The sequence below is a fragment of the Numenius arquata genome, chromosome 5 (genome assembly GCF_964106895.1).
Source record: "Numenius arquata chromosome 5, bNumArq3.hap1.1, whole genome shotgun sequence".
Classification (NCBI taxonomy): Eukaryota; Metazoa; Chordata; class Aves; order Charadriiformes; family Scolopacidae; genus Numenius; species Numenius arquata.
The window spans coordinates 54,785,377-54,811,542 of NC_133580.1; the positions used below are offsets into that span (position 1 = coordinate 54,785,377).

General features: G+C 38.2%; 1 protein-coding gene across 1 annotated transcript in view; it reads left to right on the top strand.

Annotated features, from left to right (window-relative positions):
• Positions 1 to 26,166, top strand: part of CFAP99 (cilia and flagella associated protein 99) — a 57,817-nt gene that overhangs the window by 22,585 nt on the left and 9,066 nt on the right. Inside the window, exons 5-13 of the mRNA XM_074148166.1 lie at positions 3,492 to 3,666; positions 8,303 to 8,383; positions 10,551 to 10,616; positions 11,713 to 11,772; positions 14,491 to 14,579; positions 16,833 to 17,037; positions 18,775 to 18,916; positions 20,106 to 20,257; positions 24,308 to 24,513. Coding sequence (XP_074004267.1) covers positions 3,492 to 3,666; positions 8,303 to 8,383; positions 10,551 to 10,616; positions 11,713 to 11,772; positions 14,491 to 14,579; positions 16,833 to 17,037; positions 18,775 to 18,916; positions 20,106 to 20,257; positions 24,308 to 24,513 — 1,176 coding nt within the window. The remainder of the gene's footprint in view (positions 1 to 3,491; positions 3,667 to 8,302; positions 8,384 to 10,550; positions 10,617 to 11,712; positions 11,773 to 14,490; positions 14,580 to 16,832; positions 17,038 to 18,774; positions 18,917 to 20,105; positions 20,258 to 24,307; positions 24,514 to 26,166) is intronic.

Here is a 26,166-nt window from a genome sequence, read left to right on the forward strand (position 1 = left end):
TTCAAGTGTTTCTCCTATTGAAGTCACTCGGAACCCTTCTTGTCTTTGTGAGGCTATAGTAGTCCCCTTAACCTACCCAGAGGCAAGGTTCTCTGGTAGAAAAGTCCTTTCACAGCTGTTGTACATTTGGTTCTCAGTGCCCCTGAACAGATCAAACATCATACTCTGAAAAAAAAAAAAAAAAAAGAGGTTCAAATTATCGTACAGAGTTAGATTCGTGCCTCATAAGTCAATTCAACATCTGTATGACATTAAGCATATGAAAAAAGATGTTTGACTTCCCTGAGTTTGGCTTTATGCACAGATTTGTTATGTCAATGGTCATAAAATCCCTTCTGAGCAAATCAGATAAGCATGTAAGCAAGTCTTTTAAAATTATTATCCCTTTTGCAACATCATTTAGCAGTTTAAATGCTATGAGGTGCCAGGTGTGTCCACACCTTTGTTAGGTGGTGATGCAGTAGCATGACAACCCGTGCCAAACTGGAACATTTTCATGTGCAGAAACAGTAGCTCTGCAGCCTATTGTGTCACTTTTTGACTCTCCTTGTTACCCAGGACAGATACCATTGGTACACCCTTGTGGCTGCAATCACACATCCTCCTCGCTGCAGTATAGATTAACCCAGATGATGGCAAACGCTGTTAGACAAAAATATGTTACAAACAATGTCAGATGAAGAAGTTTGCATCTAGTTCTGTCATATCAAAGTCAGTAGAATTATTTCATACTATGTAGATTATGCCAAATTGGCAAATGTATAATATAGATTTGGCTTGCAACACTCCAAATTCCACTCAGTTCTACAGGAACTGCAGGGATATATTTAAAGTCAGAATTTGACTCAATATATTCCACTGTAGTAATTTGAACGTATGCTTACAATAGTATAAAGATACAGATAGAGATGTAGAGATGGAGATACACACACATATGCACACACTTTGTATATGTACATGTGCAGGCAGGCAGATGCTTAATCTATTGCTTGTTTAATTAACACTAAGCTTATTGGAGCTGTCCTTCACAGTCAATTACATTCAATGTAACAAACACGCGTTTTGCCTAGAAGTAGTAAATATAAGTTATACAAGAATGTTAAAGACCATGTTTGGTTACTGGTTTTGAAACTTCCTTCGAGGACCTGAGGATGCATTGATCAGTTTAATCAGTTCAGTAGCTTAAATTCTTTTAAATATGTCTTTGTATTCCTCTTTCTAATGTCAATGAGAGTAATATAAAGAGTCCTATTTATTTTAATGGAGCTGCGTTACTTACAGAAGCTACTTGCAAGCTTCATCCCATAATGACAGTACTAGTTAAGGTAACAGTACTAGTAAGGTAACTAGTTAAGGTCACATAAGCAAGTTACTGTAAATTTGCATTGTCAGCTGCTTTTTAAGTTCAGGGAAAGCTCCATTGGATAGAATCCATAGGATAGAATACATACAGAGGAGGAATAACTGACATGAAGCTGTCACCATAATGATCCCTGTGGTAACTGGTTTGTGTCCTACCTTGAATTCATAGAATCATAGAATGGCTAGAGTTGGAAAGGACCTTAAAGATCATCTAGTTCCAACCCCCCTGCCATGGGCAGGGACACCTCTCACTAGAGCAGGTTGCTTAAAGCCCCATCCAGCCTGGCCTTGAACACTTCCAGGGATGGGGCATCCACAACTTCCCTGGGCAACCTGTTCCAGTGCCTCACCACCCTCACTGTAAAGAATTTCTTCCTTATATCTAATCTAAATCTCTTCTCTTCCAATTTAAAACCATTGCCCCTTGTCCTGTCACCACTCTTCCTGACAAAGAGTCCCTCTTCAGCTCTTCTGTAGGCTCCCTTCAGGTATTGATAGGCTGTTATAAGGTCTCCCCGGAGCCTTCTCTTCTCCAGGCTGAACAACCCCAGCTCTCTCAGTCTGTCTTCATAGGAGAGGTGCTCCATCCCTCTGATCATCCTCGTGGCCCTCCGCTGGACCCGTTCCAACAGGTCCATGTCCTTTCTGTGTTGAGGACTCCAAAGCTGGACACAGTACTCCAGGAGGGGTCTCACGAGCGCAGAGTAGAGGGGCAGAATCACCTCGCGAGACCTGCTGGCCACACTTCTCCTGATGCAGCCCAGGACACGGTTGGCTCTCTGGGCTGCCAGTGCACACTGCCTGCTCATGTTGAGCTTCTCATCCATAAGCACTCCCAAGTCCTTCTCCTCGGGGCTGCTCTCCAGCCATTCTCCACCCAACTTGTATTTGTGCCTGGGGTTGCCACGTCCCAGGTGCAGGACCCTGCACTTGGCTTGGTTGAACTTCAGGCAATTTGCACGAGCCCACCTCTCCAGCCTGTCTAGGTCCCTCTGGATGGCATCCCTTCCCTCCAGCGTGTCAACTGCGCCACCGAGCTTGGTGTCATCAGCAAACTTGCTGAGGGTGCACTCTATCCCACTGTCCATGTCACCGACAAAGATGTTAAACAGTACTGGTCCCAGTACCGACCCCTGCGGAACACCACTCGTTACTGGCCACCACCTGGACATTGAGCCATTGATTGTAACCCTTTGGATGCGGCCATCCAGCCAGTTTCCTATCCACCGAGTGGTCCATCCATCGAATCCATGAGTTTCCAATTTTGAGACCAGGATGTCGTGCGGGACAGTGTCAAATGCTTTGCATAAGTCCAGGTAAATGACGTCAGTCGCTCTGCCCTTGTCTACCAAGTCTGTGGCAGTATTGTAAAAGGCCACCAAATTTGTCAGGCACGATTTGCCCTTGGTGAAGCCATGTTGGCTGTTTCCAATCACTTCTTTATTCTCCATGTGCCTTAGCAAGGATTTCAGGAGGATCTGCTCCATGATCTTGCCAGGCACAGAGGTGAGACTGACCGGCCTGTAGTTTCCCGGGTCTTTTTCTGCATTCTGCAATTCTGCAATTCTGCACCTTTCTGTCATTCCTTGGAAGAAGTCTGAACCTTCATACAAGCCAAAATCCAAACACAGAGACATCAAAACTTCTTGACTGCCCACAGGGTTCATTGAGGGTTCATTTGCTAATTCACCGAACTCCTTACATCTTTCTATTTTTTGTTAGAACTGCCTGTGCTTTGAGATTGTTTTGTGTGTGCTCTGTCAGTTGGTAAAAGTGGCAATACTCACACCACTCTTTTTTCATAGTCTATTCGCCTAAGTGTGTTAAGTGTGTACTTAGCTTATGACAGCTGCTTTTCTGAGTCATAGTCTGATCCTGCTGGGAAGCGAACTGGACACATAGTTGCTTATTCAGTAAAAACTGTGGCTATTTCACCACCAGTAGTCTGAATGGACTAGCTTCTAGCAAGAGGTGAAGTAACCCCATGAGTATAAATTCATAGGTCAATTTTACTAAAATTGAATGGCTGAAAGCATTATAGAATTTGCACCAATGCCAACCTCATATACTGTGTGTTTGTATGAGAGAAAAAAATGAAATAAAATTGGGAAATCTGTTTTTATTTGAAGATGGCAGCCAAAAGTACAGCAACTGATTGGACAGCTCACAGATAAATTAAATAATCGTACTACCACTATCAAGACTTCGACGGTCACTCAGCCAAAGGAATTTAATTTGACTGTACCCAAACCACGTGCCATTCCTATACCTCTGCCAATACCAGTACTGGAAAAAAGGAAACCCGTGAGTTTTTTTATGCTTTGAGAGATACTGAGTTTTATATATGCTTGTGCAAAAAATCATGGTACGGGAGTCTCTTCCAAAGTAATTGTAGAAAATCTAAAACCTTTGACAGATCAACAAGGATTTTTGTAATATTCTGTGTTATTGAGGGTCAGATTTCTAAAAAAAATCCCAAACTAATTGTTTTCATTTCAGTGAATGTTGTTTAAGCAAATTGTAAGCCAAACAAAGGAAAGGGAAAAGGTTGGTTCCTGTAGTTGTTTTGTGACTTTTGGAGGTAGAACTATAAAATGGGTACTAATTGATGACAGCTTTCATACAAGTGTTTCTGGATTTGTAAGATGTTTGCTTTGAATAATGCACTGAAGCAGGTAAGAAAACTACATTCAAATGAAATTTTTTAATAAAATTTTATAAACTTAGGGTTTTTTTGTAGATGAACTCTCATGAAAATAAATGCCAAAGCAATTTCACTGAAGATGAGACAGAGTCTAGGTTTGCAGCTCCTCCTTGAGGGTGGAATTTGTATTAATGGTGAACATCTAGAATCCAGGTTTTTCAGCTTAATTTTATTTCTCATGTATAAATGAGGCTAGATTTATCTTTGAAATGCTACACTTTTATTTTACTCATTGTCTAAGACTGTGATTCGGTTACACTGGTACAAATCGGAGACACATGATTGGTTTTAAGTTAGCTCACTGGGGTAAGGCAAACAGGATTTGGGATCAAGCTGCTATGACTAACTTAATAAAGACTCCAAAATCATCTATATTTAAAGGCAGTGGGAAGTGGGCTTGGAAGTCATAGTTTTGGGCATTATCTGCCACCTTGTATTAGCACTTCAAGTTTTAAATAATACATGTGTTGAATGCTCTTAGAAAGCATTTACATCTTAGGATGGCAGAGCAATGTAATGGTAGTGTGTTATGCAGTTAATGGGATTTTACATTGAAACAGCTTAATACCAGGATCTGAAAAACTGCATTTAATAACTACTTAATCAGTATAGGAATGAGTCATATTGCTGTCATTTTAGTACCTTTGTGCTGCGCAGCTCCTCTTAGAATAAATTTGCTTCAATGCGGCTGCATTTACTGAAGTTCATTTGTGTTTTTAGGATTATACTAAATTTGGTTTACATTCTGGCCAAGTCTGCAAATTTAAAAGCTTGTGTGAATCTAAAACCATTAGCACAGTAGTGACATATGTTGTGCTCATTTCTGTACCTATATCTCAGCAAATTAAGCTTCACTTTAATTTGCCATATTATTGCCAGTATCACCATTTTAGACCCTGAAATGAACAGAGACTGAAAAGACAGCCCAGATGGCAAGAGAGAGTTAGCAAAGTGAGAGCAGGCCATAGTTTTGGCTACTGTACGGTGAGAGTTGTATATAATTGAGAGGAATGCATGGAAATAAAGCTCTCCCAGATGACATCCTATAATCTGTTCCAGAAATGTTCCCGTCCATTTTTTCACAAAGTTGTTCATTTTATGAGATACCCATTTTTTCTCATGGTTCTCATGCATCTGTCAAAGAACTTGTCATGTGGCGTATTAGCAGGAACTATCGCGGTAACAATGACTACAGGCGTGTTACTGCTCAACTTTGAAACAACTGTATGAATTCATATGGAGGCGTCTGGATTTTGAGCAATGACTACTGATAAGTTATAGCTTCCCTATGGTGAAATTAGTTCATTCTGATTATAGGATTATTATTTCAGGTATTTCTTTCTGCTAGGTTGTATTATATTCTATAGTAGAGATAAAATGCAAAGTAAGATGAGATGTATCACATACACTGAGTTCAGGAGCTGGGGTAGTACTGCTGTCCTGTACACTGAACACATGCTTCCTTCACAGGAGAGGACTGGAGATGTGGCTTACTGCAGAAGGTAGGGTAGTTGTCTTCCTCAGTGATCTATACTGACCTTGGAAAGTTTCATTGGAGTAACATAGGCCTAGAAGTTTAGGATAACCATTTATCATTATAAACATTCATCAGAAATGGGGGACAGTAAGTGAAAAGTAAAAACACTTTAATTTTGAAATTTAATAAGGAAACATTTCACTCTAAATATTTGGTCTGAAGACTATAAATTCTTCTCTCCACTGTCCTTTGCACACAAGCACATGGATGCACACACAATCATGCACATATGCATACACACATTTATAAATACAATGAAAGAAAGATGAGTGCTTTAGCTTAAAGTTTGCAAAGGAAACAAATGGAGACAGGTGCTTAAACCTGATAACATGCAAACTGATTTGGACACATCTAACCTGCTTGGATATCTTTGTCTTGAGGTACAAATAAAATCCATTCTTTCAATATCACCACTGTACTAGAATAATAAGATTATGCAATTATTTTATTTTTGTTTTTTCTGTAAACCAATAATGTAGTTAAAAAAATAAAAAGGTTCCACTGAGATGTTATTGTTACACCATTCAGCCAAATTTAGTGTATTTTTAGCTATTTTCCTTATTATTTCAGCAGTGGTTTATGAGTAGAGCTTTGCTTGGTTATTTAAAATAATAAAATGGGTGAATTCATTTGGACAATACAGAGGATTTAGTTTGCAAATATATAGACCCAACAATATATTTATCTTTATGATCTTGTTGTGTAGGAAAGTAGAAGCTCTTAATACAATAGCATTGCATTAGCTTGCCCTTGTCCATCTTACAACAGTAGCTTTAAAAAAATAGAAGAGGGATGACTACCACAAAGTTCAAAGTGATTATTCATGTGGTACCTACTCCCTAAATAAACCTCTGGTAAAAGGATATCCAGAAAGCTGGAGAGGAAAAGCAAGGTTGGTGTCTCTTATGCCCAGCCCCCTTTTTTTTCACATTAGGATTAAGTAGGTATAGTTTGGCCTTTTTGATCTATCTATCGCTGGCATTTACGATTATAGTGACTTATTAATCCTCTTCTGGCAACTGGGTAATTGCTGTATTGTCTATCTGTCTGTCTGATTGGTACTCATCACCATGGCATCTGAGGGCTAAATTACAAGGCCAAGATCATTTTTGAAACAGAGCTGATTGAAAAGTCTCCTACTTAAATTACTTGGAATAAGCACAGCAGTTTCTGAGGAGAGATTTTCAGCTTACACTGGCAGATGAGTACAGTTTTGCAGGTAAAGCACATGACTAGGAAGAAGAGTGAAATAAACTGATACTCACTGCCTGTGCAACCCTTTGCAAATCCTCTGGGCTTTAATTTCTCCATCCATAAAAGCATAATAAAAATTCTTAGATACTGCTGGGAAATACTTTCAGTTCTACTTCACTTAAAGAGCTCACAAAAATACTTGAGCAGTCTCACCAGTGCATTTAATTGCTGGCTTCTTCTGTTTGTGCATTTGTTTTGCCTGTAGATAATGATGTCAAATAGCAAAGGCAGTGGAAAGTACATCAGATTCATGAGTTTTTCAAAGCATAGCTCTTTATATAGTCCAATAAAGCTAGTTGGGATTCCTGTGTTCTCTAAACTGACCTGCAGTACAGTACAGATTATACATTTTTCCCATTAATTTTTGAATTAATTCTGTAACTTCTAACTGAGCTACATTTTTAGCAAGATAAACATTCAAGCAGATGTCCAGTAAACTGGCAGACTATTTCACCCACATAGGAAGGGGACATCCAGTCTTTTTTCAGAGTTTGCTTCTGGACAAAATTTATTGCTCAAGCAAATGTTGAAATCCCCCAGAAGTTTCACCCTAACTCAAACCCATACAGTCCCTAGTCTCCTGTTGTTCCATATGACAGCCAGACAACAAGTTTTTCCTGGTCATTTTACCTGTAGCACTTTCTGATATGTGAATGCTTTCCCAAATGCATGGATGCTAGAAGGGCCCTCTCAGTCTTCTTCCTCAAAACGTTTAATCTATACCTCCAATGGTATTCCCTTACAAGGACATTAGGGCAGCCATGGAAGACCAGAGCAAAGGCCCATACTGCACAGTGTATTTTCTCCAGCAGTGGCCAAACACAGATGTCTAGGAAGACTACAGGGATGGGACAAACATAGCTGCTGCTTTCTCTAACTGCCATCTCAGTCTCCCACCATTTCAGCTCAAAGACTTCCTCAGTTACAATGAAGTTCCTGGGTATTTAATAAACTTAAAAGGATTTCTCTTCCCTAAACTTCTTTGGAGCCTCTGTAACTCGTTACTACTACCACACGCTGTGCCGGAGAGCTCCACTGCTTAACTGTATTCACCTGCCCTATCTGGCCAACAGTGCTGTGAAGCTGAAGTTTATGAGATACCAAACAGAACTCTTCCCCTTCTAGCAACTTCTTTTTCCCCTTGATAGGGCCTATCGAATGTATTGTTTCTTCAGCCTTCCTTGTACTAGTTTCAAATTTATTTTTCTTTCTGGTCTTTTGTCCAGGGGTTATATTACATTGGACAGGACTGAAAAGCCTGGGCAGTCCCAGCTAACTGGAATCTGTCCATGTCTTCTACACTGTCACTAATAGAAAAGAATCAATATTTAAAAAATAAATGCAGCCCTTCTACAGTAAAAGTGAATGTGTTCTTTTCCTGCAAGAATGTGTTGCTTTGAATGTTTTATACCCCATATTGTGGAGATTATTGCCTTTTAATATAGGTTCCTCCAAGCACCTACAAACCTCCAAAGGAAAAAAAGCAACTAGAGGAAATCAAAAGAAAAAATCGGAGAAAAGCAGAAGTAAGTGTATTATGTTCTTGTTCTAGTCTTTCTTTTCTTTTAAACTGTTTCTCCTATAATTTTCCATTTTCACAAGTCTTGGAACTTTATCCAAAACATATTTGCTTTTGCACCTAATAGCTCTTTCTCTACAGTCATGATGTTTGTATCCTCTATTCTGTTCTATCACCCTTTTTCCATCTTCCTTATTTTATTATTAATTATCTGAGACAAGGTCCACCTTTTATTCACTATACAAGTACTGTCATCTGAGAAATTATGCAAGTAGCCATGTAAGGTAGCAGAAACATGATTACTTTCTTCTCTTCACAAGCTTGAAATAGTTTGGTGGCTTTTTTACTCCCACAGGACATGTGGATATTTAAGGTATTCACTTAATTATTAAGGCTTCAAAATACAAAATATATTCAATATTTTTGTTTGTTTTCTCTAGTAACTGATAAATAACTACATATCATCACCCACTGCTTTAAAATATCAGCAGATTCTGACTTCTTTTTTGTGCAGACTCCATACTCTTTTCTTCAGCAGGCTGAGAGAGTGGGAAGTGATCACGATTTGTAAGCAAGCAGAGCACATTGTCTGTGTGTTAAGAGAGCAGGAGAAGGGAGGGCCTGGAAAAACAAAGAAATAGATTTTGTTATTTGATACAAACTTTGATATGAATCCTGTTCAGTGAGTTAGCTCCTATCATAGTTAAAGCAGATTGCTGTTGTCTTTACCTTGGAAGGGAATTAATTAAATGTCAGTTTCCACTTTCTTTCTTCCTTCCTCCCCACACTGCAATCACCATACCAAATCGAGTAACAGTATAAGCTCAATAAAAGGCATGCTGTTTGACTCCTTTTTATCTGTACTCTCCCACTCCCATTCTGAAAATGCCTTACTCTAGCTTTCGCTAGCCAGTACAAGTCCATTTATCACTGTTCTGAGTTCTCCTCCTGTCCTTCTGAAAGGGGCATTGGATTCTGCTCCTAAACTATAGTAAATGCTTTAATGTGTAATAGATTCTAGAGGAATAAACTTTTCATTCCTTTTCCTGGCCCATCACGCTACCTATGCATGGAATTTCATTATAAAGCAATACAACATTATTTTTTATCATTTTATTATTTCCATATTGTGGATAAAGCACATGCTTATTCATCTGTGTGCTTATTTGTACGTACGAACTTCCTAGAAAAACTGGGCAGGAAAAGCAAGATATCACAGTGCCTATATTGTCAAAAATCTATGACAACTATATAACCCCTTAACTACCAGCCACATTCTTCAGTGGAGAAAATACATGAATACAAAGAACAAAGGAAAACCACCACAGAAATTATAGCTGCAATAACAGCAGTTTTTGTCGCCTCTAGAATGTTATAAAAGGCATCTAAGGCATTCACAAAGGTCAGTTCCCTAGACTGTTTGCTAAACAAGCTGAAATGTTTGGTCCTAAAAGAAATACGCATTAAAAATGACATTTGTTTGATAGCATTTTTGCAGAAGCTATAGCTGTCATTATTAATGACCATGGCTGAACGTCTGTAAGAATGAGTGAGAACACTGGAAGCCAAGCTCCAGACAGTTATGGAAGCACTGATGTTATGGACAGCTGCTGTCCAGAATGCCACTAGAAAATCTAGTCTGTTTCACAGCTTTGATTAGAGATTACTGTTTATAACTAAAAGAAATATCCAAAAACAGAAGGATGGCTGCCTGTACGAATGAAAGGTGGAATTACTGTTAGGTGTGTGCCTGTTGGAGCAACCCTTGGTGCTCAGATCCTCTGATCGTAATCTTCTATTTTAACTCAAAACAAAAGCCATTGTTTGTTAGCTATGCGGAAACAGTTACTACCTGTGGTACTGATGTGCTATAGATAATTATGAGGCTTTTAAGTTGAATTCTGAATAAGCAACATGTTTCATATGGGCATACCTATCAAGGCCTGATGCCCTGTGCAAAGGATACAACCAGGCAGGACTATGTAGAAAATTAAGACTTGCCTACTTCAAGTCTTTAATCAGGAATGAAAATTCATATAAATATTGAGTCAAGCTTTCATTCATTGGAAACAAATTAATATACTGGTCTGGGCCGCAAGGCTTTTAGAGACAGAAAATTCTTATTAGACAATTTAAATGTATCATACTCTTTAAGCTAATTGCTTTAATTTTAGGATCTGCTCCTGAGAGCAAATGCTAACCGGTTCAGGTGTGCAACCATGAAGCCTGAAACGGGAGAGGTACGCTACAATATACTTCATTACCTAAAAATCCCCCAGTATGAAGATGAAAAATGACTAGAGTATTTAAAGATATCTCAAAGTATTTGAAAATTTTTGTTCATGTAGGGTTAGGAATTATGTGCTATCCTTTATAGCTGTACTGTCATTTCACATCCATGCTATTATTTTCAGATGTAACATACTAACATTAGCCTCTTTGGATGCATAATGCACAACCCCCTTTTCTTATACTTCTGGTGCTGCTTTATTATTCTCCTAATTTTCACCTCCTGTAGTGGGAGGTGTCCCTGCCCATGGCAGGGGGGTTGGAACTTGATGATCTTTAAGGTCCCTTCCAACCCAAACCATTCTATGATTCTATGATAATTTTGAGACAAGCAGCCTTCCAGTGATACTACTCTAACAGATCTTCAAACTGGCAATATTTCTCTAAACCCACATATTATTTTTCCTTTAACTTTTATGCCCCAGAGCAGCCAAGCTGAGGGAATAGTGGTCCCATTCATACAGAATTTTTGCTTTGGTTGATTCCCAGTTTACAACTATGTCACCAAACTATGTATGTAATATATTTATTTCATCATCAAATCTGCATACTCTATTCACGATGTTCATGCCCGTGATACCAGACACTTTCACATCAGTATCTGTAGCTAAAACCATAAAATGAAATTAATAACCATCAGTAGAATTCTACCACTATTTAGTAATTTCCTGAAGTGTTCTTTGACACCCTGTTTTGTCCTCCCAATATCTACTTCAGTTAAGAGCTGAATATATTCATATACTTGGGTGATATTTCATAGTCAACCAAAACGTCACTGTTGCTTTTCTAGGATTATTTTAGCCAATGAATTTTAGTTAATATTTGGACATACCTTCGTATGTTCAGTCATTTGATATGAATGATAAGTTGGGTGTACATTGCAAGTTTTTGTGGATATAAGGATTCCAAAGTGTATCCCCTATGATCATATTTGTTACTCTAGATGAACATTCAGGAGTGAATCTTGGTAAATATTTAGTATTTTTTGCTGAGTACTTGAAAATCTGTCTCTGAAATCAAATAATGTAATTTTGATTTGAACTGCAGCACACACATGACAGTACAACAAGTGAACCAGCATTCCAGGCTCAAAAGATCCAAAGCAAGGTGAGTAGCCTTTAAGGTACTGTTGTCAGATGTACTTGAAACTTTGGAGTGAAAAACACACACACAAATTCCATGGTGACGCAAACTCTACTGGAATCTATATTTTTACACCAAGTTCTGTGGCCAGGAGAATGGCATGGATTGGGTGAATGGCACATAAATTTTGGCCTATGCACCATAAATGGTCCACAAAGAACTGGTCAAGGAGCAACAAGAGTCTGTCTACTCCAGAGAAACAAGGAGCCAAAGGTAATGAAAGCACAGGCAGTGTCCTCACCAACCAGGCCACAGTATCTGAACGTGACAAGGTTGGTGAAGTGGCGAGTTCTGCTAACAGCCAGTCATCCTTAAGACAAAGCAAGGCAACAAGTCAGGTCTGGGGTCTACCCAGGAAGTCCAGTCAGGAGACAAGGCTACAACAGCAACACAGGTCCATGATAACAGGAGACAGAACTAGAGAGACAACCAGGAGCAGAATTACCTCCAGCATAACAGAAAAGTACTGAAGCAGAGACCTGAGCTTAAGCATGCCCCCTGGACCAATAAGCAGAGGTTGTGAATGAAGGTCCTAGGTGAGGCTGGTCAGGGCAATTAAGACCTGTTAGTTCCGTGGGGGCCCAGAAAAGTTGGGTGCAATTGCACAATGTAACCATATTGCCTTAATGGTGTTTTCAATTCCAAAGGGAGAAGTTTTTATGTAAAATGGTAAGGACTGAGAATAGTCCACAGGAAAAAAAAGAATTGTGAACCCATGGTTTCAGAAGTCAGCATAGGGACAGAAGAATCTTCCATCTGTAAATCACTGTTTCAAAATGAAATCCTAAAGAATGCTGAGCAATCATTCCAGTTAATGACTGTCTGATACACAATATACAATCAGTCTGGATGTTTGTCTTGTTTCCTTTAGATACATACTGAGGTCATAAAACCCACTATACTGATTGCTTATCTGCTAGGATTTCTAAGGGTCAGAGAATTGTAAACATGGAAAATGGGCTGTTCAGCCTTAACGGTGTAACATGTGAAAACTCACATTGCTATTTCTGCAATAACTGTACTACAGATAATCTTCATTTTTATGTCATTCAGTCTGTCACCTTTCATTTGTTTCATGTTCATATGCAGAATAATTTAATGTGGAAGCTGTGCTTGTATTGTGGCCTCAAATACCTTGTGAGCAGGTCTACCTACTGTCTAAAACTGTATTTAGGTACAGCTGATATACAGTTTGGAAAGACTGACTCCTTGCTTGGGGAACTGGGCATCTGGCAACTATTTCTAAAGCATGTCTGGCATTTATGACATACTGAAGTTATTTTTAATAACAGGATCACCTACTCAGTCTGCTTGCTTACAATCCAGCAGCATTTAAATTACAGGAAAGTAGTAAGGTCGCAGTTCCTTCTGTACTGAAAAGAGGGGGGAAAAAACCAAACCAGGAAATATTTACATAGTTAACCCAAACATGCATGACCTGTAATTATGTGCAGTTAGTTCAAGATTATGTATATTCCACTTCCTTTTCTGATAATTTAAAATACCGAAACCTTAGTGTGGACTAATGAGAGTCAAACCATCTGCCTAAATTGCATAAAGAAAAATATGGATCTGGCATCTTATGGCATTGATCAGGGCCACTCCTAACACCTCCTAGTATCTCCTCTAGGAGCCAAAACTATGAACATTTCTACATGTGTCAGAGAAAATGTCTACTCCAAGTAGAGTACTCCTTTTTCCAGTTAGATTATGTATTTCAGGAGACTGCAGTATATATTAGTGCATACAATATTTGCAGTATATAGCTTGAGTGATTCTTTGCATCTGTTTCTCAACCACTCATTAAGCTGTTAATCTGGTATTTAAATACGTTTGGATTCTGAACACAGAACTTGTCTGGATTTAGGTCAAATGTGTCATAATTAAGCTTTGTTTTCTGCAGGAATGATCCCAGTTCTTATCCTACCAGCACTGCTTTGCTTCAGTTCAGATCAGGTCTATTACATGTCTGCAAAGATGATAATTTTTTTCTGAATAGCCTACTTGTGCAGGGAACATTTTTAACTGGCAGAGAGGTTGTTCCCTTCCTCCCTCAGTATTTAGAGGTTGTCTGGGAGTTAGTCCTAAGGCAATACTTTGAAGAACTGCAAAGCAGCCACAGGATCTAGTCCAAGTTACACCATAAGGCCTGAAAGTCACTGAGAACTGTACTTTACTTCTATTATCTAGAAAATGGATATGGGAATTGGTGATGCCAGTTGTCTTTTAGAAATATTTCGAAGTCACAATAGTGATTATTTGTAAAACACTTATGAGACCTTCCTATGAAAGGTACTGCTTATGTTTTACTTTAATGGTTTTGGCTAACTTGGAGAAGCAGTTTATTTTCTTCGTCCAAAGCAGCTGGAATCTCCACACACTATGTATATGAGCACTGAAAAAAAAGGAAAGGAAGTGAACACATTCTATGGGATTTGACATGGTCCAAGAGTGATTACAAATTTATAATCCACTTGGGGGAATTTGCTGATTTCTTAAGCAGCTTGAGTGGTTTATGAACAGCATGCAATTTCATTGTGAATGTCAGATTAATGCTAGATGAATGCTTTAAGCAAAATTTATGCTGTCTTAGGTCGATTTCTTTAACCCATTGAAATGTTTTTATACTCTGTTTTACGGTTTACATTACTAACTATGCTATATACATTCCCTTCCTGACAGATTGACAATATACCTATTAAATTAAATGCTGCAGCTATTTTAAGAGAGGGTGCCCTCTATCAGCGGAAAATGGAACAGGAACTCAAGAGGTATAATCACGCTTCTTTCTCAGATTACTTTTCACATCCCTGGATATAGAATAATTAACCACATTTAAAATAAGTAAGTCAACTCCAAGTAAACTAAAATAATGGATCTGTTGTAAGGCATTAGGAAGCTATTCTATTATTTATATTCAAATAAAGAGAAAAGTGGACTGAAATGAAAGTCTACATTAATGTCATTGTTTTACTGTAGTTGCTATACAGCATGACAGTGTTCTGATTTAGCACTTTGGCTAGTGTCCATTTGTAAAGTCCAATAAGGATCACTTGTTATATTTATTCCAATTTTCCAGAATAAATAATGACCCAAATACACACCTATTTTTGTGTCCATTATAAAAGATCCATGTATATTAAGCCAAATAATTTCATATACCTCCATTTTCTTCAATGGTTTGTGGTCAGCTACATGCCAAATTTGATACTCGAACTTGTTTATATGTGTATAAAAGTTGATTGTATGTATATGAAAATACCTACCCATTTCTGTCACAGTAAGACATGGAGGACTAAGAGTGTGCTGTTCCACAAAGCAAGATAGGCTGGGAGCTGAGGGTGACAGCAAGGTGCATAGCGGCAATGTCCTCACTGACTACAGCAGCTCGGTTCCATAGTACCCTGGCAAGGCAGCAGAGTGGATCCAGCGACAGACAGCAGGGTCAGGAGATGGTCCAGTGATGGCTAGATGAGTCTGTAGTGACGACTCAGGGCTGAGGTCAAGCCAGGAAGCCAAGTGAACAAGGCAGGTTCAACAAGGTACTAGGCTGGGCGCACGCATATCTACAGCATAGCTTAGGCAAAGGCTGTTGACATCAGCTTCAATGTGGCTCCCAGGAAGAAACTACACACGCAACGGGACTTTCCATAGCTTTTCCTCAGACAGTTCTTTTCACTCAAGTCTGATCCAATGTTATACAGTTGCACTGCAACAGAGCTGTCTTTGAATACAAGCAACTAAATCCTAGGCAGGAGTGGGGAATAAGAGGTTGCAGGTCCTTTTGGTGAACTTAGGGCTCTATGGAAGCCTGACACAAGCATTCCTCTGACACAAGGAATCCTTATTCAGCAGCATAGGTTTTCAGCGGATATTAACTAGGGAGAGGGTGACTCCTGAATGGGCACTGCAGGTTGTATTCTATAACTAGAATTACAGAACATTTTCATTAATAATTTTAACAAAGATAAAACCTACATCATGTCATCCTGATTTAGTATTATATCTAATCCACCTGACTTAGCAGGATAAGCACTAAATATTGTTGGCATTTTAAGTCCCAGAATGACTGCCTAAGGTTGGATTTGGTCTTTGGACCTAGCAAATTTTGGTATATGGATCAGGATTTTAGCAGTAAGTTATTATGCATCATACAGCTTCTGTTATCAGCTATGTATGTATATTGAGGTTCTTTTATATTACATGTGAGACTGTTCACTCCATCTGGCAGAATTCTGTTCCACTCAGCAAAGGAACAAATTTTCCCCATAACTCAACAGTATTTCGTGTTAAGTTCTAGTCTTCAGCTGCATTTAATATACAACAGATACATATATATATATATGCATTGGGGAGCAGCAGTAAGGCACAATTCACTGCATTTTTGTCTCTCTGCCCTAATTCTTGGCTCATTCAATCCTCTGCTGCAGGACTTTGATGGACCTGCCCCAGGGTTTTGCTATGCTTTTCTCTCTCAGCCAAGCATAAAAAATAAGAATGTGGTTTTGCTTAATAGCTGAATATTTCTTTGCCTCATTACAGCAATATTATTTAATTGACAAAATACAAAACAGAAATAAACAGAAAATTTTTTAGTCCTCTGAGTTAAAGTGGCCAAGAAGATTGCCAAAGAGAAAAGGCGTTTGTTCTTTCTACCTCTAAGCAAAGTAATCCTCTGAGAAAATGTACATACATTGAGCCTGATTCTCCTTGCTCCTTAGGAGAATCCATATGTAGCTAAAGTTTGCCCTCTCTTTGAGCTTTGTTTTACTGCAAACTTTCAGGTCCATGCCCTGATACACTTTCTTCCAGCCTGTTTTTCCCAGGCTTTCCACATAGTAGGAACACCTCTTAGACTGGAATTAAAATACACTTGTCAAATGACTTTGTGATGACCGCCTTTTTTTATCTGCAGAGATCAAACACCTTATATCACAACCAAATTACGAGAAATGTTTTATGAACCAAGGCACGACTGCAGAGCCAGATCCCTAGAATCGTATACTCTTTCTTCTGTCTTGCAGAATTGAAAATTTGCTACGAGGGGCTGGAGACCCATCTGAATTCTTGGAATGGCAAAAACAGATGCGTGGAAAAGACTTGGAAGAGCAGCTGGCTGAAATAGAGTGTAGGAGGCTTCAAGGGAAACTGAGTCATGAAGAGGCAGTTCTAGCCCATCAGACTGTAATTCAAGAAAATAAAAAGAAAGCTGATCTAATGAGAGAAGAGGTAATGCACACAAAGTTGCTCAAATTTTGCTTACATTCAATCAGTGTGAAACATACCACAGATGATACCTACTATAAGAAGGTGTAAAAATTCTATTCAATGTCTCTATTCACTGGAGTCTGCAAACAATGGAAAAGTAGTGCCATAACTTCCAGACATAGCAATGCTTATACAAGTGCTTGATTTGATTGATAACACTTACGAAGTATATTGAATAAAACAGAAGGTTAAAGCATTCTCGCCTATATTCATGGCATTGTGCATATCCTTTTTGAACAGATACTGAGATACTAAGCACCATTTGCAATGAAATCACCAATATATGACTAATTTCATTATCTTATTAAAATGAGAGCCACAGATATGAAAGAATTTGTTTTCTTAAACTGATATAATTCAATTTACTTCCTATTATTTGACATGCCTAGTTCTCTCTTAGAGGAAGATTCAGGGGGAGAATCCTCTTTGGATCTATATAAAGGAAAAACTGAATATTTATGCCAAGAAGTGTTTTCACACAGTTTCCAATCTGGCAAATCACAGTTTCCCAAAAACTTTGCTAGATCTTTTCATTCTTTTCCCAAAATCACATTATGTTTTCCCAGTGCTTTTCCTATAAATTAAACAAGTGATCAAGAAATAACTAGTGCTATAGATTTTAAATTTTTCATAGTCACAATCACAGGCTTTTCTTTTCTATTAGCCCAGTTTGCTGCTATGCCCTGTATGCTAGCCGATGCTTTTCTCTTGGCCACCTCTCACAGATGCCTCTGCAGTGTCTCAGCAACTTAAGACCACGAATGTACAAGATTTTCATAAAGGCCATGCTGCAAAAGGGACTCTTGCTTAACAAGTTCCTTCTCTGTCTTTTAAAAAAATCTTTCAACATTTTTTGGCATTGAGTCTTCATGTCTGTTTAGAGAGGCTGCAGCAAGAACTTAAAGTGAACCCTACTATGTACAACTGAGCATAGTGTGATGGCTCACACTCATTCCAAAATTATTGTAATTATTATATTCGACTCACTTTCAGAGCATATGTGTTTTATTTGTTAGCAGAAATGTCCAAATGTGTATAGATTTGGGGATGTGCAAATCAGACTTCCTCTCACCTGACTAATTCCAGGCAGCTCCCTTCACTTGCCAACAGATGCCAGCAGGAAACTTTATCCACATGGAGATCTCCAGGAGTATGGAGCACCAATTCCCCATTCACCAACAGCTGTCCTCCTTCTTTTAAAACACGAGTCTTCCTCTAAAACAGAACATACAGTAAGGAATGTAGTCTTGGAAAATCCAGTTTTCTGCTTCCTGTTCATTTCCTCTGACAAAGAAAGGAACATGATAGCCAAAAGTGGACTTTTGTGTGTTATAGAGAGTTGACTTAGGCCCAAGAAGATTCTGCAGATGCATAATCAGCTGTGTATTAAATTGGCACCCTGCTTGGTATCTCACAACCAGATCCTAAAATGGCTTTTTTTGTCTGCTTTTAGAAATGTGTGGGAGGGAATCCTGGAAAATATCAGTGCAAATGTTATGGACGGCTCGTGTTGTAAATAAAACACAGAGAGGGGACCTTAAATCTGGGTCCCTATGTTATCCCCAGCCAATGTTCTTTGCTACTTTTGTGGATGATGTAATACTTTGAATCCATTTGTCCTTGCAGCATTTCAATGATTTGAGGCACTCAGATCACCAGTTATCAGGAATTTTATTCACCTGTTTGTTTGGGATTTAGAAAGCAGAGCTGATGCACCAGTATGCAGAGAAACGCCTACAGGAACAGAAAGAAGTGAGAAAGCTGGTGGAGCAAGTCGTGGAAGGACACAAGAATGCAAAGCAAGCAAAAATAAAGCTCCAGAAATACAAACAGCAGATAGGTATTTATATATTGCCAGAAATAAAAAAAAAGAGAGAGATGATGCCAAATGTCCCTAAATTACTTTATTTTAGTGGGCTAATTACAATTTTTACAGTAAGGAAAGGAAAGTTGAGGGAAAGATCCAGGCCATACATTTCCATGAATCATAGAATCATAGAATGGCTAGAATATGAATTCCAGGAATAAGCTGGTAACAGATAGATCAAAAATTCTAAGCTACTGGTCATGGGAATTGCTCTTTGTTTAAAAGGGAGAAATACATCACTAATGTTCTGTAAGTAGTTTCCCTTCCTTCTAAAAGTAGTATATGTGTAGGACTGTACTTTTTGTTAAATTGAGTTATGAAGCTCAGATTCTTTTATCATTAAGAGAGGATTTGCTTAGCAACCAGTGTGAAAGAATTACGACTCAAGATTATTGTCTTCTCCAGAGAAGACAGTCCAGAGAAGATGACTGCAGATAAGGAAACAGAAGTCATCTCCTAAAAGGACAGTATCACAAGGGAAAAGGATGCACCACCTCCAAGACAGGATGAAGGGAAATATGTTACTCATCCTCTATTATTCTTGAAGAAAATTCTTCACTGAATGCATTAGCTAATGAAGTCCAGGGAGAAGGCTGTTCTCACTGGCATGGCTGTACACATTCCAATGCAATGCCATGTTAATATCTACTGTATGAACAGGCTACCTCTAGTTGTGCATATTTTGGTGAGCAGACTTTTCTCTGCTAGTGTATCTCCATACTCATATCAGTAAGGCTTGAGGCGGGCAGAGGGTGTTAGCTACGCCGAAGTGGCCTAGCAAAGCATACCAGCCTTTGCAATTAAATTATTTCTATCATATATGTAAAGGAAAAACTATGAATATTTGCTATTGTATAATATTCTTTTATTAAATAATGAAACAGCATGCACTAATTAGAACACAAATTACAAAGCAGTAATTCAAAGCGTCTACTTTATGTATGTATACAGTATGTTTATGTGTTGAATAGAACAGATAGTGGAGGTGGGAAGTACTCATTTGTTTCTTTAATCATTCCTCCCACCAATGCCAGACTGTTCCCTCAAGTACCTTTAGATCAGTAGTAGTATCATTATTCACAAATGCTTATGAATTTTCCTCCAGATGGACTACTTGTTAAAATATGCAGCCAGCTAACAGAGATTAGGTCTTTTCTTTCAGTTCAGGAAGTTTGTGAAGAAAATCGAGAACTTCTTCGACAAGCTTTAGAAGAAGAGGAGGAGAAGCTTAAGAAAAGATACGAACTAATTCAACAAATACGAGCTATTGAGTCTTTACCAAGCCTCAGACACAAGTTTGTTGATTTAACTGAGGTAAGCTCAAAAGGAAAACCCACTGTTTTTACACAAATGTATATTGGATATGTTTCACACATTCAGAGAAATTGTGTACTGTATGCAGATATATCACAGTCTGGATGCATAGCGTTAAGTACAGTGACCCCAGTGACACAAAGGTTAGATCTGAACTGAAGCCTTCACAGTTTATAAAATGAAAATGTTACCAGGAAGATGGTAAGTGAAATCTTAGTCCCCTTGAGCTTTCTTTTAATTTTGCCAATAGGATCTGGGTTTCCCGATGTCTTTCAAAAAGACATCTTCACAAACGCACAGACTTGTCAGTCCTGGGTAAGGACTGAATGAACAGAAAGTTTGGACTAATGTACAGTTGTTCATATTGCAGTGATGATTGCCATAGTAATCATCAAAATTAATTTCACTTGCTTTCAAAACTGTCAACATTCAGGTGTATGACAGAGATTGTCAAGAGAACCCAAAACCTGCTGAGTTGTTATGCATGTACTGTGCAAATAAATTAGGTGTGTGTAGTTAAGTCTAAGTAAATGTATCCTAAACTTCCTGGACTTACTATCGATGCACAACAACTGAGATTGCCTGAGACTGGGCTTTGCAATGCCCACTTTTGCAGAATTTCCAGACTTAGGTAGCATCCATAAATCTGTTATCTTACCACTAAATCAGAAGTCGAGTAATACTTCTTCCATTTGTCTTATCGACACTGAAAGCAGAATAACACAGAATAATATAAAATTGTGTCATCGATCTTAAATATAATCCTTTTGGGTTTTTTCTTTCCTTTCATGAATATTTAAATGAAGATGAAAAATTAAAAAACATCCATGGCCAGTCTGCAGAACCCATGCCTGCAGAAGACAGGTTGAAAGAGTTGGGGTTGTTCAGCCTGGAGAAGAGAAGGCTCCAGGGAGACCTTACAGCAGCCTTCCAGTATCTGAAGGGGGCCTACAGGAAAGATGAGGAGGGACTCTTGATCAGGGAGTGTAGCGATAGGATGAGGAGTAACAGTTTATACTGAAAGAGGGTAGATTTAGATTAGGTATGAGGAAGAAATTCTTTACTGTGAGGGTGGTGAGACACTGGAACAGGTTGCCCAGGGAAGTTGTGGATGCCCCATCCCTGGAAGTGTTCAAGGCCAGGCTGGATGGGGCTTTGAGCAACCTGGTCTAGTGGGAGGTGTCCCTGCCCATGGCAGGGGGCTTGGAACTCGATGATCTTTAAGGTCCCTTCCAACTCTAACCATTCTATGATTCTAAGAAATTTTTTACAATGAGGGTGATGAGCCACTGGAACAGATTTCTCAGACAAGTTGTGGATCCCCCCTCCATGGAAGTGTTGAAAGCCAGGTTGGACGGGGCTTTGAGCAACCTGATCTAGTGGGAGATGTCTCTGCCCATGGCAGAGAGGTTGAACTAGATGGTTTTCAAAGGTCCCTTCCAACCCAAATCATTCTATGATTCTCAATCTCAACTTCACAGCTCCCTTATACTCACTATTACAAAAGCACTGTGAGTGAATTTGCACACTTTTGGTGATAGCTTGCCCTGTTTTTTTCTTTCTACACAAGGCTTTTTCAGGCTTAGTGAAATTCAGTATGTGTCCATAAAATTCTCATTCACTCTCATAGTTTTTAAAGTACCCAATTCTTCCCTTGGTGGCACTTAAGTTGCTTGAACACCAGCATTATCTACTGCACAGGTATAGGACTTTTCATATTTTAGGAACCACTTCAATATCTTCAATGAATATTTTTGAAATGCAGACACTCAAAATATTCAGCCTCTACCATTCTATGTTTCTATGAAATTCTCTTTCCTAGACCTTTTCAGTGTCTGCTTGCCATGCTCAAATACTACCACTGGTATATATGCCCTGTTGCTAAACATTTTCCTTTCACTTCCTGTGAATACAACTTGACAGTCATTGACTAGTTTAAATTAGAGGCAAGTTATTATAGCACTTACTATTTGCAAATCACTCTAAATTGAAATCTGAGAATGAGAGAAATGATCATTTACTGTTTCATTAACCTATGGTAGTACATATTTTTCAAAGAGATGCCAAAAATAAAGACTGCTTAATATGGAACTCTTTTATCAATCTTCTACTGATCCTACTGGTGACCATTGTTTAGGTCATGTTTTTTAGTACACATGAGCAGTGTGGAAGCAGAAACCACTGAGCCAAAACTGAAGAGTCTGACTCTAGGTGAAAAATCAGTGACGATCTCTTCTTACTGACTCAACTTCTGAAGCTTTAGAAAGAGAAGGTACAGGGACCAAAACTGCAGGAGAGACTCTTGCAAATCTTGGGGAAGTCCCCAGGGATGAACACCCTAGACACATTATCCTTCGCTGACAAGCTTGTATCATTAGATTCTCCAGACTAACTTAATAATAATCCCTCTTAAGCACCAGAGTTGTAGCACCAGAAAGCCAAGCCTGGTTATTTGTCGTACTCTATTTTGTCATTTTATTGCCCTTTCCCCCCACACCTGCCCTACCCCACACCCTGCCTCTCTATTTTCTTCATCTCTCTTGGTTTTCCCCCTATTTCATGGACCCACTGCTCTGAAGAGTCAGAAAATGGTCACTGGAGGACGAGTACCTGACTAGACTGCTTAGGTGGCATCCCAGACCAGAGAAGAGGGACTGGACCCAGGTTAATTCTTGCAACCAAACTGACAATCTGAGCATCTATCTATAACAGAGCATCCTTCTCTTTTCCTGTTTTTTTTTCCTTCCCCTTCATGTCTTGTTTTGTGAAAAGTTCAAATGCAGAAAGGGGACTACTATTATGTCAACAACTTGCTCAGCGTTCAATACAAGGGGGTTTTTTTTCTGCTAAAAAGGATTGCTTGAAAAATTGAAGGCTCTTTAACTAATTTCTTTCCATTAGAAGGATTGTAATGAGTTTATCTTTACCGCTTAGTTTCAGTCTGAGAAATACAATTTGGAGGAGTGTTTGTTCTTTTGGATTCTGCCCCCCTCCCCTCCTTCATCCTTTCCAGACTTTGTCATTAATTTTCTGTCATTAGTTCTGTGGAACTAAATTCTAACCAATGTTTCACTCTTAATGTTATACAACTGTATAGCAAGAGTCAGGTTAGCATCTTGACTTCCTGCACCCATATATTCCATTATAACATGTCATGATACAAGATATGCACCAAAGATGTGTACCAAAACTATGTTAAGATAGACAAAAGAATATTATTTGGTGTAAAATGGATTAAATTTTGCAAATAAAGATATACAGGAGCTCAGTATTTCTGTGGGTTTATGCAAGTTTTGCAAATATGTAGATGTATATATGAGTATACATAGGGAAAGGAAAAGTATATTTCGGCAAGGGCCGAAAACTTCAAGTGTTCACAAATCTGTTTAGAAATGATGTCTTCATATGCAAACTAAGGTGCAGAAGTCTCTCATTACATCTCTGAATCAGGTTCATTATCACTCTCATTGCAAAGTGGATTTTAAAAAGCCTGCATTAAACATTCACGTTTGAATATTTTAACTTTGGGCATTAAGATCCAAATTTCCTGGGTACAAAGCATTGTTTAGTCTTGGTCTTTTCAGATAAAAATAGTAGATGCCATCATAGATCAAATTTATACTTTGGAAAAAGATAAATACAAAAAATGCATATTTTTTAGTGTAAGGTCTGTTCTGGTTTTACAAATTAAAAAAAAAATGCAGTTTTAGACATTTTAAAACTTCAAAAGTCTAATTAAAACTAAAAAGTAAGTCAACTAGATTTTTTTTGGACAGCAAATACATTGTATTTATGATCAATCTGCTGTATATTTCAATGCTTTTTCATGAAGTGTTTTATGAGCCTTATATTTTTGCACAGAAAAAAGATAAGCTCTACACCTTAAAAACAGCTTGTAAATAACAGTTAGGTTAGGGCCATCCCTATCTTTTTAGAAGCCAAAATATATTCAGCATGATTTGGAACACAACCAAAATATTCTGGGTTTACTCATTTACTCTCCCCTTGGTATTTACAGTGTTATTTAAACTTATATTTCATGTTCTCTAGACTGGTGGCCATGGTTTAATTTGTGAAATGTCAATAGTGGAACTACGTGAACGCCTTGGTCTACTCAGAGAAGCACAGAAGGCAGCAGAGGAAGAGAAGAGAGACCAGATAATTCACGAAAAACAAGCTAAGGAACAACTTCTTCTAGACAAACTGGACCAGATTTCCCTGTTCAGAGCAGAACTTGGACGAGCAGCTGCTTTAAAGTCAGTATAAAACAGCCTGTGACATTTAAGACACTACAACTTCGTTAATATTTTGCTAGCCCCTTGAGGAGAAAAACAAGTAGAGAGCAAAATACGGCCCTTTTATAAATCAGTTTGACTTTTGTCAAGGATTACACTGGGGCCAGAATTTACTTTTTTTTCTTGAAAATAATTTGCATCAGATTTAACAAATCTTTTTCATCATTTTGAATTTATGGTTGCAGACACTCCGTAAACTAGTGTTGACAGTATTGCACCAGGATTCAGAGCCAATATTATATATTGAGAAAGAAGTTCTGCCTTTCTTCTGTTCCTTTTCAGCTAATCACCACTAATTTGGTGTTATTAGAGTCATTATAACTTGTTACGTAAAGTGGCTTCTCATTTTCATCTAAACCAATACATTAAGGCTATAGTTTTCTTCCTTGAACTTCATTTGTTATGTGAAAAGGCAGGCCTTATTTTAGCAGTTAAAAATATTTTAGGAAGGAAATTTTCTGATAACAATAATAAGTTATAAATTAAATATATTATAGCAGTAGATCAAAGAGAAAAATCTTTGCTTACAGGCTCTCTGATCAAATTTTGTATTCATTATTCATATTTATTATTCATTATCATATTTATTATTCATTGTCATAAAGGATCCATAACCATCATAGATGCCTCACATATGCAGAAGACAGGTCTCTTCCACAAAGAGTTTAAAATCTAATTTAAAGCTATTTAGAAAAAAAGCTGAACAGGAAGAAAGCCTGTGTAAAAGTGTAAAATCTGGCACACCTCTTGATCTTATGCCATTTTTACTGCATCTTGACTATTTGCCATTTTTTTCTTGTAAGTTGTCTTTCACCTTTTCGCTTTTGTGAATTTGAGAGGTTAGTCCTTGTCTTGTCGTATTTATTTTGCAAACAGGTGTTCAGGGTGTCATATTCTATCAGGCTAAAAGCACACGTCTTAAGACATGTCTTAGATTTGTGTTTATTGCTGAGATACCAAAGGTGGCTTCTGAAAGTTCAATTCATGCTATTGATTTATCTCCAGTTCTAAATCTCAATTACAGAAGGCAGTATTGATTCATTTAACCAGTTTTCATTAGTCCCAGTTCTAATTTGGTTTGTTGATGATAGTTAATGTCCAAAGACTGGGGTTTTTCTATGTTAGTACTTAAGAAGATAGTTTAATGAATTTAATGAATCAATAACTGCAGCTGCAGTGGATTGACTGCATAGGTCAGTGATCCTCTCTTCTATGGCATATATCGAGAAAAGATTTTAAGAATAAAGAACCTGAAACGGAGCTGGAAATACACTGTCAGTGTACATTCAGTGTTGTGAAAGCCTGTGGGAGCAATTCAAGCTACCATTTTCCACTAGAGATGCAAACCAGGCATTAAAAACTTGTATACCATAGAAAACCTGTTTCACTAGTAACTACTTAAAGCATCGTTTGTTATGCTAGATCTTTGGCAGTGTTAGGTGCCTTCCAAACTAGACAATTCTATAATTCTATATGCAGTCTGTGAATTTTGTATACTGCTGGGTTTCTTTAAAATAGACTCTTTGGCTTAATTCAGATCTAAACCTGTTCTGATCCTGAAATAAGCTATGCTTGAATGAGAAGCTAACTTTGATTCACTTTTTGTCCTGACTT